The 15,539-nt window shown below is 35.7% G+C and overlaps 1 protein-coding gene across 8 annotated transcripts in view; it reads right to left on the bottom strand.

Moving 5' to 3' along the window:
• URH2 (uridine-ribohydrolase 2) overlaps positions 1-15,539 on the bottom strand; it is a 59,640-nt gene that overhangs the window by 7,293 nt on the left and 36,808 nt on the right. For 4 of the 8 annotated variants that reach the window (XM_089786232.1, XM_089786233.1, XM_089786231.1 and 1 more), the window contains 3 exons: positions 9,171-9,267; positions 8,856-8,963; positions 8,497-8,632 (listed from right to left, as the gene is read on the bottom strand). In XM_089786232.1, the coding sequence (XP_089642358.1) occupies positions 8,497-8,632; positions 8,856-8,963; positions 9,171-9,267 (341 nt within the window). The remainder of the gene's footprint in view (positions 1-8,496; positions 8,633-8,855; positions 8,964-9,170; positions 9,268-15,539) is intronic. The other 4 variants (XM_089786238.1, XM_089786236.1, XM_089786237.1 and 1 more) reach the window with 1 other exon arrangement.

Genomic DNA, 15,539 nt, shown 5'->3' with positions numbered 1-15,539 from the left:
CTCCATATGCCGCTGCCAGGGATATAAATCCTACACACTAAAACACATGATCAAGTGCAATTGCTTATAATAACATAGCTGAAGCAATAAATGCATTAAATACCTAATTTAACCATTTATTCTAATACACTGAAATAAGCCATTTACATCACTCACGTTCGCATAAAACATGACAAAGCAAGAATGAAGTAAAGTACCATAGCATTAAATCCAACACATAAACATAATCAGAGATATGTCCAAATATCGAATAACCATGTATCATCATAAAACATATTGTCATCTCAAAATGGCATCAACATGCAAATATGATCAACTGCACAACATAATAGTATAGCATCTATGATACTGAAATCAAAATATAACATCCAACCCTTAGGTCATCTCAAAATGTATAAATCATGAGTACAAGTATCTCTCGAATCAAAACAAAACAAGGTACAGAATGCAAACACAAAGGCACTACATTTCTCTTTCCAAACCTTCTCTAATTCATTCTTTTGATTTACTTAGCTTTTTCCTTTTTCATCTACAAAATTCTTGCAATATGCCCAACATGTGCAGAATGACTTACAAAATTACATCTACAATTTCTTGTAGTATGCCCCAAAATGTTGCACTTATATAAACAATATTGACATCAAAAAAAGATGCAAAAACATTTCTACAATTCATTGCCTTATGACTGAATTGATTGCCATTAAAACCTAAGAATAATTGAACCTAGTATTGTATGTTTATCCTCTTGAAAATTGCCTTTTGTATCTCCTATTCTTTTTGTGCACTTGAATGCTGTTGTTTTTCTGATGTTTGCTAAAAATGTAATAGCACTACCATAATGTTTGGTATATGTTTTCCAGATGGCGGCGACCTCTTATTTATTGAGATTATATTACGAGGAGACATGTCCCTTCATGGGACATGTCTATTCATTAAAATGATAAGAACATAATCATACATACATACATACATACATACATATCACATATATGTAACTTCAAATTAGTCTCATGAGTTTATCCAACTGAAGCTACCAAACATCAACAAATGAAGCCATCATCTTCCCTCTTGTTGTCTCTAGTAAACCTCAAATTGTTCTAATCTTGAACTTTCAAAGCCATCTTTCTTTTGGACTCTTAGCCACTAATTTTGTGGGCTTCTCTGTCACCTTATTCATTTGCATCTTGTTGAATCCAATAGCAGTTTTGATATGTGGCAATGTTTGACTACTTATGATCGCATCTAAGATCTCAGTGCTTTTTCGGGCCTTTTCCAAATTTCAATTTTAGCTCATCATTTTGCTTCTCGATCCCTTCTCAAGGTCAATATTTCTGCCTCAAGTCTTTCACAATCCGTCTCTTATCAAGAACCTTTCCATCATAACTTCTTCTATCCTCTTTGCTTCTTCCACTTGTATTTTCAAGTCAATGATCAGCTTCTCCACATTCTCAAGGCCATGTGATACCTTTTCCTTGGCCTTTACTTGCTCTGTAATCCTCTTCTTCAGTCTTTTGATTTCTTTTCCAACACATCATAATTTCTGGACTTTATTCCTCCTGCATCCCCCTCAATAGTCTCCATAGCCATTTATAGAACCTTTTCACCTTCAATCCCATAAATGCAATGATCTTCAGCATCAATTGAATAACCCCTATTCATTGTTAGAACCTATGTATAAAAACAACCATAAAATGCCCTCCTACTCTACATTTAAAAAATCTAAAAAGCAATTTACCTTTGTACTTTTGAAAGCCTGTCTACAACTTTCTGAGAAAGTATGCTTCCTCCAAATCTAAGTCATCATCAGAGTCCTGATCTTCTTGCTTCTTGGTCTCTTGGAATAGCGCCTCTTTCAATAAGAATTTATCGGTATCAATCCTTATCCCATAAACGGTCAAACTTTCATGTAACTCTCCAATAATTAGGGTATCCAAATCTTTTGCTTCTTCAACTACAAAAACCTTGGGATCAAACCTTGTGGGGAGGATCTAGGTACCTTTTTCACAGTCATCACTTCTTTCATCTCTTCGCCAATTCCTCTAATAGTATTGACTATTGCATCAACCTGGAATAAAAAGGTGGCAATGTTTTCTTCCTTCATTTTCAGGCTCTCAAATTGACTTTGGGTAGGTCTGAAGCATTTCTTGCTTGACCTTGTCATCATCTTCATAGATGTTGTGCAACTTAACCCACACTTCCTTTACAATGTTGTGCAATACATTATCTTTAAAAACTCAAAGTTAGATAAATCACATAGAATTGCATTTCTTGCCTTGGCATTATTCTCACAAGCCTTTTCTCTACCTTGGTTTTCGAATTCATAACTATCCACAACTGTTTTCCAAATGTTAAATCTAAGGCCATCAAATAGCTCAAATTCTGACACTCCAAATACATAATTAGATCCATCAAAAATTGTTGCCACATTTGCAAAAAGACCTTCTTGAGCAACTAAGTGTGCCATTTCAGATCTACCTCAAGTTGTTAAGCTTCTTCCAAGAAGCCTATCTCTTATACCAATTGTTAAGCACATAAATATACTGAGGTGGGTTCGGGGGTTGTGAATCAATATATGACAATTTCAACTTTATTGAACACTAATTGTCATTAATAAATTTTTTCCAAGCAACACAACTATCCTCAAACCCAAAAATTCATTAGCATTATCTACCAATATTTCCTTAGTTATCAAGCTACTTACTGAATAGTGAACATTAACACACACAGCACAATTAATGTTTACCGTACTGGGTAAAGAAATAAAAGCACAAACAATAGATATGAATAGCAAAACTTCTTATTATTATTCGCATATGCCAAAGACATTACATTATGCTTAATTCGAACTGATGATTTACAATAATCCTGACGGTTGTATAAATACTTTCCGAAGAACCTTCCTGAAGGAGTTCGTCGGCCACATACAACATGTCGCTACATAACAAGAACCTTCCCGAAGGGACCTGTTGGCTACATAACAATAAATTTCCCGAAGGGACTTGTCGGCTCAACCTCTAAAACTTTGTAGTATGATAACTTTGTAGTATGATAAGTCATATGTACCTTTACTAAACACCACGATAGTGCAACTAAGTGCACATATTAGTTCTGATCAACCAACCTTGTAAACATAATGCAGATGCTTCCATACAATAACACATGCTAGAAAATCAAAACTACTAATACCAGAATATAATAATGACATTAAGAGAACCATCTAGCATATCTTTTCACAATCCTTCCAAAACTCAAATGGTGAGTCATATCATGTTAGGAGCAATATTATTTGTTGTAGCCACCAGACCCAAGATACCGTATTTAAATTTATATTTAGATTTAATTCTTATTGATCTGCTCACTCCTTTCGCACCAATTAGAATACAATGTTTCAACAAATTTTTCATTTATAAGATCCTTGATAATTTAGTAATTTACATGATATTTCTTCTTCTATGGACCTTATGCATGTATACCCTTCTATGTTAAAAGACTTTACTTCATTTTCCAACATAACCCATCATAATGTTACATTTTATGAGACAACTAATGTTGATATCAAGGATGTTGCAACTTCTCTCCCCTTCTAACCACATTGGGAAGGCTTCTATATGTACCATGTTAGGTACCAAAACCGGGTCCACAATCTAGGGGTGTCTTCAAGAGGGTGAAATAGATTCTCATTGATAGGCTAAGGATGATCAAGGGCCCACAATAAGAGCAGATAGATTCTCTTACTCTGTGGGCTCAGCTTAAACCAGGGAGAATGTTCCCAAAAGGCCTCCTCAACAGGTTTTTTACATCAAATAAAATGTGACAATGAGCAGAATAAATAATGAGATTTAATTGTACATTTGACCCCGATTTCTATCACCATGTCAAATGTAACTGACTAGAAAGGACCTTTATATAGCTGATTATACAACTTGTGCATGTTCTTGTAACTATCAATAGTTCTAATCCCTTAACATAGCTTCATTGACCATCTCTCTCACACAATGGAAAGGTTTAGGCGTGCGTATTCAGATTATTTAATGATACACATGTTTTCATTAAAACAAAGTCACTACTTTATAATAGCAATCCATAAACAACATGCAAAACCCAATCTAAATCTATAGATAACAAAAAATTACATTGTTCAATATAAAATGTTTGATTTTAAACCAACAAAGATCAATGCTTAATTCATTGGCCAACAAAGTTATAATAGCAAAGAGGAAAGGAAAACACTGAGCACGGCATCAGCAAAACTAGATTTGCACATAGAAGCATAATAAGCAGTACTATTCTCTTTTTAAAATTACTTCAACTGAAATGAGATGCAAAGCAATGTCCTTTCCACTTTTTGAGCAACTCGATCCAAGGATGGGCAAGTTGCGAGCATACAATATTCCAAGCTCACTTATTCAGTGGAGTACTTATGCAATATTAAAAACAAAAAAAGCTCTTCCACTTATTCAACGGTGAGCACATACTAAGTGTACACTTATTCAGTGTTAAGTAAACAACTCTTCCGCTTATCAATGGTGCGCAAATAATAAAAAATTACCACTTTTTTAATAGGTTGAATACATACGGCAATAAACTTCCCACATTATATTTGTAGTGAAAGCTTCCCGCAGAGTATCACCAACTAGACTAGAGGTAAGTCAATAACTACAAGACTCTCTTACACAACTTCCATATCACACACCTAATATATAGGAGATACAATACATGAAATTGTCAAAGGCATTACAAAACCACAGGTTAAAACCGCCCAAAAAGTGGTGTCCAACTTATTTTCAATCCAAGATGCCCTTTGATGTGTCAAAATATACAACATCTGCAACTCACTTTTACAGCTCATTTATGTGTCCAACACGTTTTTATATTTCCAATTCCAAGAGACCCATCTTCCATAGGTCATAACTTTTGATTGCAGAATCCAATTGAACAGTTTAAACCATTAGAAAATTCATGAACTGCTCTACCAAGCTATGAGCCACTAAGCCAGTTACATCCACTTTTAGGCCCAAAATGCCTCCAAGGCCTTCAAAATTGACTTTAAAACTTTTAGAAGTGAAAACTTTAATATCTTCAAATGCTTGATGATCTTGCAACAAAAATTTATCAACATGTTTATTTAGCCAATCCATAGCTTTGGGGAAATTTTCAGACCAATATGTGCTCACATGTGAACTTACCATAAACAGTAACCTTACGTGATTTGCAAGGGTGAGGAATCATTTTCATTAAACTTGGAGAGCACAAGTTCAGTTTTGCACAGTCGTTCATAGCAATGAGTTTAGATGGTTATATGGAGCCCCTTGATGCTTTTAAAATCAATTTCCCACCTTAAGGAAACCCTCCAAGTCATATTGGTATTATCAAAATTTGACTTTTCTATTATTTCAAATGCTTTCTACAACTTGCATAAATTATTTGATTATTAACCTAGGTTGTCTGACGTCAAAGTATTAAAAATATAGCTTACTATAATAATTCACTAAAACAAAAATTGAGCTTCAAATGTCGGATTCCTAGAAAGGGGCCTTTTAAATATGATGAAGTACTATTATTTTTCAAAAAGATATTTGAGATGGAAAAGATTATTATATTTTAAAATTGGTTATGCCCCTCTACAAAAGATTAAAAAGGAGGTTGTGGGCTCATTCGCAAGGTTAGATTTAAATAATTTCTTCTTTTGTTGTTGGATAGAACCTAACTAACTCTATAATTCTTGAGGACGAAAACTATCTTGAAATTGCTGATTTCAGGGACCAACCCCACTACTGGTTAGAGTAGTTTCATATAGAGATTACCATTCTACTGCAAAAAAGTGTTCTAGTTTTTGTTGCAATCATGGAGGTTTTTAGCTTGTTTTGAAACTCTATTAGTTTGTCATTGTGAAGAGATCTTCTGGAGATTTTGTGAGTTTGTAGGGCAATTGAAGTAGTTGTGTTGTTTGGCCGTACCGTTCTTCCCTATTGATTGCTTTGTGGGTATAATTTCTGAGTTATTTTCCTTTTATATATTATATTGGATGCCATCGTTTTGTTCTTTCTTAGTACAGTCCAAGAAAAGGGCAAGGTAGAGATTGTGAGTAGTATCTTATGATGATTTGTGCTTGTGGAAGTTCCATGGGACTTAATGAAGCAAGGCACTTAGACCAACAAGATATTTCCACCTTAAATGGAGATGCCACGGATTCGCAAAGTGTGAAACATTATTAAAGAAAACTTCATGGGTTTTAATGAATGTGGTGATGTTTTAGACTTGTTGTACTTGCACTTACAGTGATACTATATGTTATTATAGACTTCATTGGCCCTGAAATTTGTTATCAAATTGTTATGGCATCCTTATCAGTATGTTGTGATGAAATTTGGGTGTGCTTAGAGTTAGCGTTTTCAGTTTATGTTCATTTGAGGTGTTGAGGTGTGAGTTGGTGAGTTTCTAGGTGAATTACCCCATTCAACCCTTTTGCAGCATGTTTCAGGGAATTGTCAGAGCTACACTAGAATTCTCCATCATTCAAACAAGGTATCACATTGTTTTTCCTGGTTAAGGTATTTGGTTCATTGTACTTAGCTTTATTTTGAGGTGTTACTTATCGGCAATTATTCCTCTTAAGCAGTGTTTACAATGCACATGGACTAGCCATGTAATGCTTCAGATGGTTGTATCACCGAAAAGCTGATATTTCTATACATTTTGTATTGTAACTCTGGATGGTAATACTACCAGTAGGTTTGATCTCGATTATCGCTAGTACTTACCCCATTGCAATTACCAATCACCATTTGAAAAGTGGAAGAGTTATTTTGTTTACCAGTGAACAAGTGGAGGCTCTATACTTGCTCATCACTAAATAAGTGGAAGAAGCTTTTTTTTTCATTTTCAGGGTTGTATAAGGACTTCACTGAATAGCTGAGAATGGCTAGCTTACCACCTATTGCATTTCTTTTACTATACCATTCAAGTTAATTATTAAATCCTAAATGCCATATGCTGTCACCTTGCCCATTCCAAGATCTGGCTGGCCAAAGAGTTGAAAGATTATTGCATTGTATCTCATTTTCAGTTGAAGTAAATTTCAAAAACAGTTAGAAGTGTATTACAGCAGTCTCAAAGCTAGTGATCTTGCCAGCTTGTGCTTGTAAAATCTTTCATGCAGCTTGCTCTCTCTGAATGAGTGAAAAACAGCTGAGATACTATAATAGAGAGCAGAAAAGACTTCAATATCAAATGCCTATAACCCCACTTTAAGACACTTTTTCAGATTTCCTAGCAGCCCATAAAAATTCTGCTGAAGGTATTGAGATTTCATCAAAAAAATGATCAAAAATGACAAGGGAATGTCTGCATTAGACAGTCCAAACACTAGAGAAAAAGTAAAGTTTGATGGCATGCTTGACATGGTGTTGCACTTGCTTGCCAAAACGAATCAAAGTGTGTCTCCAGAAATCTCCAGTTCAGAATAAAGAAAGTTCTTCAAACATCGGCAACCAAAAGAAAAGTAATGAGTAACTATTGCGACTGTCATGTGGTCTATTTCAAGACCTCTCCAGCTTACTTTCACTTATAGGGAGGAGGTTCAAGTTTCTCCAAAAGCCAAAGTTGCCACAGCAGATTAAGGGCATGTTATACTGAATTTGTGGCAACTCCACTAGAGATTCAAGATATTTATTTAACACTTGATCACTTCATAAATCCAAAGAATCAGAGAGATGGTGGAAAAATAGAGAACAAAGGTCTTATGTTGCAAAGGGACTATCAAAAATCTCTGGGGAAGGTGACTCTTGCTAATTTTAATGGGAGTAATAATCATACTGCTTGTGCTTGGGTCTAGAAGTTAGATTGTCCTTGTAAAAATGCAGAGCATGGCAGAAAATTCCAGGTAGATTTGCATCTCTTCTCAAAAAGACCACTACCTTCCTTTTGTAATATCACATGAGAATAGCTTAAACCTCTTCTCATGTACATGCCTCTAATATCAATGAAACAGTAATTATACTACATTATTGATATTCTATTCAGATTTCTTCCATGCATGTTTTTATTTCCATTAATTTCTGACTCATTGAGTTACAAATCTGTAATTATCTTTAACATACAATTCTCATTAATCTCTTCCATCTATAATACATTAAACACATTATTAAGTCCTACAATTCAGTATGTTGCTCACTGGATTCTGATCCAATTGGATCACTAATTTGTATGACCAAATATGTAAAAACAAAGTTAAATCTACGAGGTCCTTGATCCTCATGGTAGGTTTGAATATGCAAATGACTAAATGTTTACTATATCTTCACCATCTTAGAGATATATGTTCCTAAAGAACTAAAGTGAAGGGAAAACATTAAATCGATAACCAGAGTCATTCAAGCAAAATTAAACTCTAACTCAAAAGCAATCAATCATGTCAGAAGGTGCAAGTTGCTTTAAACTGATAAATTAGCATTACAGATATCCTGGCTAATAACAGATGAAGCGAGAATAACCAACCTTTTTTTCATGTTGTCAAGTACTGTGACGCCCCTAAATATACCCTCTGACTGGACTCTAACTACACCCTCTACATATGTCATGAGCGAAGGATTTATAGCTGCAAACATTGCAGTAGGATCATGAAGATATACTCCTGGATTCATCAAAACAGTAAGCTGAAATTTGAATCAGAAGAAAGGCTTGGAAAGGAAAAGCAAACACAATTTTAACATCAAATGTATTCACAAAATTCTTTGATGTCACTGGCATAATATCAACCATCTACAGAATATAAAAATAGTCCGTAAACTAAGCATTTTTTAATTCCTCAGAATTGTCATATTCTAAACCATCTGTGCCCTTATTCTAAAACTTACCACATGTATTGTAGGCTTCAAGATGATATTCAAAATAAACTTTCAATATTTTTGAAAGATACTTGGCATATTTCCCATGAGAGCGGGTAAGATCCTCAAGGTCTTTATCTACAAGGCTTAAACATCACCACACGTCACAACCACAGTAAAGCTCCGAAAACAGAACAAAATAAGTTGAGTTAGCATTAATTAAAAAATATAACAAAATCCATGTTGAGAAAAATTGCACAGGCAAAGTAATTTTATATTTTGGTAGGAAAGAAACCCCAGGCAATCATTTAATGAGTATAATGCAGTAAAAGAAACAGTAATAACCTGTCATAACAACTTGATGTGTAACATTGATTCCAACAATTATAATATCTGCTCCACAAGTAAAGACCCTATCAGCAGCTTCTGGATCGCCAAATATCTGACTAATCATAAATTCAAGTTAAATGCAGATTCTAGATAGATGATATCCAAGCTATTACTTCATCCATTAAATTTATTCTAACCTCATAGAGTATGCATATCTGAACAGTATATAACAATACATAAAATCCATGTGCAAATAAATCACATAACCTTCCTCTCTCATAAGCATCAAGATAAAGGTTTTGCTGCCTATCAAAGCATGAATCGTCTCTTTAATAGAAATGGCTGGAATAGCAAACTTTAAGTAATCCTTCATATCGTATGAAATTTGGCATTGTTCTTTTAAGCACTTAAATGTACTGGCAAAAATTTGTCAGCTTTCCTTTAAAAGCCCCACCATATTCATCAACAAGACAATAAATAAATTTCTCTACTTCCTGTTAATTGAAGGTCATATTCCCAATCCCATATGGCCTTATATCAACATAAAACATGAATGTGATACAAGACAACTGAACAAATCCTTCAGCTGGCATATTTCTCAACTAACACTATTTCTCTTTAATAGACCACAAGCATCCATCAACCTTCTCTTTTTACTTGGGAGCAGAAATAGCATGCTATTCATATGTATGCTTTTCAAAGATTCATTAAAAACTTTGGAAAAAACCAGCAGATCTATCTTCAAATAGCTTATAACTGTTTTCAAACATCAATGAAGATCCTATGTGGAACTAAGTGACGTAACATTACAAACTTGGAGACAAGTTGCTGAGATACAGCATATGTGGTTTAGTTAATTTTTAAAGCATCACATGAATAATATTCCTTGGCTAAATGTGGCAGTTGGCAGTGGGGAGATGGTAGTTGGCACCAAGATGGCCAAGATGGCAGGAGTGATCACCAAGGGGGAGATATGGACGCAGAAGCCAACAACTTGCTAGCAAAATTCGAAAAGGAGGTGCAGGATATACTGCCACCCTGTCTCACCATGATGATGGGAGACCAGGATGGGGAGGCTACCCAGACCCAACTAGACATTGTGGAGATTGACAAGATGGCAGTTGGCAGTGGGGAAATGGTAGTTGGCACCGAGATGGCCAAGATGGCAGGAGTGATCACAAAGGGGGAGATATGGACGCAGAAGCCAACAACTTGCTAGCAAAATTCCAAATGGAGGTGCAGGATATACTGCCACCCTCTCCCACCATGATGATGGGAGACCAGGATGGGGAGGCTACCCAGACCCAACTAGATATTGTGGAGATTGAGGGAGGGAGTCAGAGAAACAATAGGAAGTGAGAAACATTGGTGGAGAAAGTCCCATCCCTCTATTCTGGGACTCAGAATAGAGATTCTTGGTGGTATTGGAGGCTATCGCAGCTGCTACGCAGGACATGGCAGACCGAACAAGGGAGTTGGATATGGGGTCTTTGACTACGGCAATAGAGGCACTATTGAGGTCTATGACAGAAGGGTTCCACACGGAAGTCAGCAAGTGTTTCATATAACATGGGTGGCCAAAGATGGAGATATAGGAGAAGGTGGAGGCATGGAGTATGTCATATGTCGTGACAGCTCATAAGGGGCACATAGAGATGATGCGCAACCTTACAAGCATGGAAGAGACTTTCAAAGTTATATTTTAACAGTTGCAGTGGGCTACATGGATGGCCCAGAAGCCTGTGGAGAAGCATACACTCTTTGTCAAAGAGGAGACTGCCCTACAGACTAGAGTGCAGCTGTTGGAGAAGTCAGCACAGATGGAGTAGCAGAAGTTGGAGACTACTGAGAAGGATCTCATGACTGCTCTTGGGTTGCTAAAGGCTGTGCATGAGCATATGCTAGCTGATAGAGACTTGAATATTTTGCATCAGCAACTTCCACGCCCTGCCACTTTGGTGACTCTAGGGACGCCCTCTCACCCATCCCAGCAGAGTTTTAGATGTTTTGTTTTCTGTCATCTGGAAGACGACAACTTTTGGGGGGCTAGGGGTGATGTAGGTGGCTATTATGCCTTAATAATACTTGTATTAATTAAAGGGCATAATAGTAAAACAGTTGTTTTCAAGTGGTGTCAGTTAGCAACAGTTGGCAGACTTAATCAACCGTTGGGTCTATTTGTATTCATGCTGGAACAAAGTAAGGGGTTGTGTACTGGATATAATTATGCTATAAAAAGTTATGTCACTCTGCCATACCTCATTATATGTTCTGTATTGTCTCTGGTTATTTCTGTGATGCTATCTAAGATTCATATCTGGTATTATTGTTGAATGATTATAAGTGCATTGTGCTGGTAACGCATCTCAGATTAGGCATCCAACAACATGTGCCTCTGCTCTTGTACTTCTCTCATTCTTCCTTGCTTCCGAGGTCATTAGCAGTGCTCTGCTGCTTCATCCTTAATCATTATTTTATCCTACTGGTGAAGTTTCTACTTTGGTTATTGTGACCAGAAGACCTAACATTCACCACTGAGTGTTCTAGTTTCTTCATGGCATATTAGAGATTCTGATTTGGCCGCTTCTGATTTCAATTTTTTTTGGATGTTTAGTGCTTCATCAAATCTTTATTTTAATCAGCTCTGTCTGCTACTGCTCTTTGTTAGCTAGTGGCTTTCTCGTCTACATCAAATTGGTGTTGTTCACAGCTTTCTGCATTATTTTCCATCCGTTTCTTGATTTACTGTTTGCTGTTATTTTTTGCCATGGTTTTCATGCTTATCTAATAGTAATCAGGTGGGGTGTCTTTCCCTTAATTAATTCATCAAAACAACACTCCTGTGCAGCACACGAGGAATTTTTTTTTAAAAATATCCAAAAGAAAATAAATCAGCATCCCATAGAATGTGACAAGTTTTTACTGCAAAGATCACTGAATTCAAAAAAGGCCCCAGCACCAAAAGATATCTTTAAATATTCCCTTCATCAAAGATTCTTCCCATAGTTTGCAGACTCGGACTTGGAGAGTACTCAACAAGCCCAAAATTTTCAACTCAGAAAAAACTCGGCATATACTCAATAAAAACTCAGGGAAAACTCAGCAACCCAGAAAGTACTAAAATTTAAAATCTCCTAAAGAAACATATAATTTTTTGTAGAATACAATAATAAAATATATTAAATTAGTAATTGACATTTCAATAGAGAAAATGTATAGTTTTATAGCACTAAAATGATGTAAAAAATGCATCTAATCCAATGTTTTCCCTGCATCAACATTTTTACCTACATTTTTTAACATCTATAAATACATGAGAGTTAAACTTGAAGTACTCACGCAGCAAAAAAACTTGAGAGTACTCGGCAACTCTGACATACTTGGAGAGTTTGCAAACTATGATTCTTCCAATTACATTCAACAGGTTTGTTCCTATTTTTTGAGGTAAAGAATTTTCTCTATACATCTCTTGAGCATGGCCTTTGGCTTTTCACTCACCTGTGCACAAGAAAAATTGTTACACAGTCTAATCCAAAAAAATATCTATAATATATTGGACTCTGGAAATTTGATTTCTTGGATTTTCACTCACTTGCTCAATTTACCTTACAAACTTCTGGAAGCATTTGTCCTCCAAGCTACCCTCCAGTAAAGGGAGAGGAGAACCTCAGATGAATGATTAGATCTAGTGATCTACTAATGGATAATTTTGAACAGGAATGAATATATTTAATACTTCCATTCTGATTTGCCATGGTCTTCATGCATATCTAATAGTAGTCAGGTGGGGTCTCTTTCCCTTAATTAATTCATCAAAACAACACTCCTGTGCAGCACATGGTGAAAAAACTATCCAAGAGAAAATAAATCGGCATCCCTTGAAATGTGACAAGTTTTTACTGTGAAGATCACTGAATTCCGAAAAAGCTCCAGGACCATAAGATGCCTTAGCATATTCCCTTCATCGAAGATACTTCCAATTACATTCGACAAGATGGTTCCTCTTTGTTGAGGTCAAGAATTTTCTCTATACATCTCTTGAACATGGCCCTTGGCTTTTCACTCATCTGTACACGAGAAAAATTGTTAACAGTCTAATCCAGAAAATTATCTACAATATCATGGACTATGCAAATTTGATGTCTTTGATTTTCACTCACTTCCTGTCTTTACCTTTCTAACTTCTGGAAGATTTGTCCTCCAAAAGTGCCCTCTAGTAAAGGGGCAGGAGAACCTCAGATGAATGATTAGATCTAGTGATCTACTAATGGATCATTTTGGGCAGGAATGAATATATTTAATGCTTCCATTCCGATATTCATTGTTGTTTTATTTTTGCTCTAGCCCCTCAACTCCTGTATTCCAGATATATCTATAACTGGAAATGTACATATGAATTGAACTATTTTAGTTTTTTGTTGCTTGGCAATTGTTATCTTTCAACAGGACACACTCACCAAATTGAGCACAGCAATTAGTTTGAGGTTTTTGTCTGTCTTGATTTTATTTGGACAAAGTTTTTCTATATTTTAGCATGACATGCTTCCTTTTTTAATATTTAATCAGATTCTAAATTCAGTCGGTTAACTTTGTTGTTATTTAGAACAAGGCAATTTTCTATTTTAGCTGTTCCTTTGTATTTTCCCCCTTTCCTAGGCACCCCACTGAGATCAGAATTTTTAATCAGTTCTCTTGTTCTATAAAAGAGACCTAGGGCACACTGCCGAAAAACATGGAGTAAATTCGAGTATTGAGCTAGTGTAATGTAATTCTTTTTAAATTGAAAAGAGATAAATTATGTAGTATTGAGGAGTCCAAATCCATGTATGAAGTGTGCTGCTACCCGTGAGAGGGAGTTGTCAGAGGATTTCAATTAATATGATGCCCTTGTTTCGATGACCAAAACACTCTAAACCTATAAGAAGTTGTACAGTGGGGTATCCTACGTCCTATAGGGATTGGTGTGTTGATCCACCCCTATGATAGGCTTCTGAACTCCATTGATCTTAGTTGACATGTTTAGCTTTAGAGTATTTCAGGAATAGCAGGTACAACTGGTTTTAATCTTAGAGAGTGTGAGCATCGAGCAGCTACTTCCAGCTATACTTCTCGGAAGTGGAAATTGCAGTTGCTGTTGGAGGAAATTGATCTTTTGAGTTTTTGATAATGAACGTTTCACCTCCTAGCAACCCAGTTTTAATTTGCTTAAGAAAACGTCTACCAAGGCAAAGCATATCACCCTACATTGAATGAAAGCATATTTAAGCTCTCACATCACAAATAAGAAGACAGAAAAGGTGGCCTATGATGTATCAAAGTGTAAACATTTCTTGCAAGAAGTTGCTAAAGGACAAGCTTAGTGCCACATAAACAACCTAATACAAACAAAGTAGCTAGTTATATAATATAGATCATTCAGCTTCAAGATTAACTTGTTACTATCAAATTGAAAATAATGAATTAGTGGCACTGCCCATGGTTAAAAATAGGTTCTCTGATAGTTGAATAAACTGCAGATATATCACTAGCCACAACTGTAAACGATATAATCGTGCATGAGTTTTTCTAAAAATTGCAGTGGTTCTCTGGTCATTAAATTGCAATATCACATGAAATAATGATATCGATGGTAAAACTTAATTGCTAAGTTGATGCACAGTCGTTAGGGTTTCAACAGGAAAAATAAATAATGAAAGGAAAAATGCAGTAGTTTATGGTTTCAACAGGAAGAAGAAATGCAGACGAGTGAAACTGTGAAAACATCAAAACATTAATTTAGTTCAGACTCTAGTGACGGAGAAATCAATAGAGACTTTGCAAAGAGATATTAAAGTCTTTATAAAATCCTCAATCTGAGTTAAATATACCTTATGGCACAAATTATGTATATATAAATTTGAATATCAACTTGAGTTTTGTTTTGTTGTTGCAGTTAGTCTTGAGGATCATGATCTTTTTAGACTTGTTGATTCTTGTGATTCTCGGGACTTAGCTATTGCTGCTCGGCGGTCTTTTGTCAGTTCACTTTGGCATCAGCAGTATGGGCACTTAAATGTGCATTATCTCTCTCAACTTGCTCAGTAAGAGCTTGTCCTCGGATTGCCAAAGATTCAGACTCAGTAGCTTGGAGTTTGTAATGCATGTCACATGGGGAAGCAACATCACACACCTTTCAAAAGTGGCGATTCATGGCAGGCTTTTCAGGTACTTCAGCTTGTTCATGCCGATATCTACATACCTATGGCCACTCCTTTTGTTCTTGGGTCAAGGTATTTTCTGTCGTCTGTTAATGATTTCAGTAGAAAAATGTAGGTCTATTTTCTTACAAAGAAATCAAAAGTGTTTACTGTATTTCAGAAGTTTAAACCTCTAGTCGAAAAAGAG

Source organism: Cupressus sempervirens, chromosome 6 (assembly GCF_028749045.1).
Source record: "Cupressus sempervirens isolate cs-2001-9-10 chromosome 6, ASM2874904v1, whole genome shotgun sequence".
NCBI classification, from domain to species: domain Eukaryota; kingdom Viridiplantae; phylum Streptophyta; class Pinopsida; order Cupressales; family Cupressaceae; genus Cupressus; species Cupressus sempervirens.
Note: the sequence above shows the minus strand (reverse complement) of the source record. Positions and strands in the feature narration are given on the sequence as shown.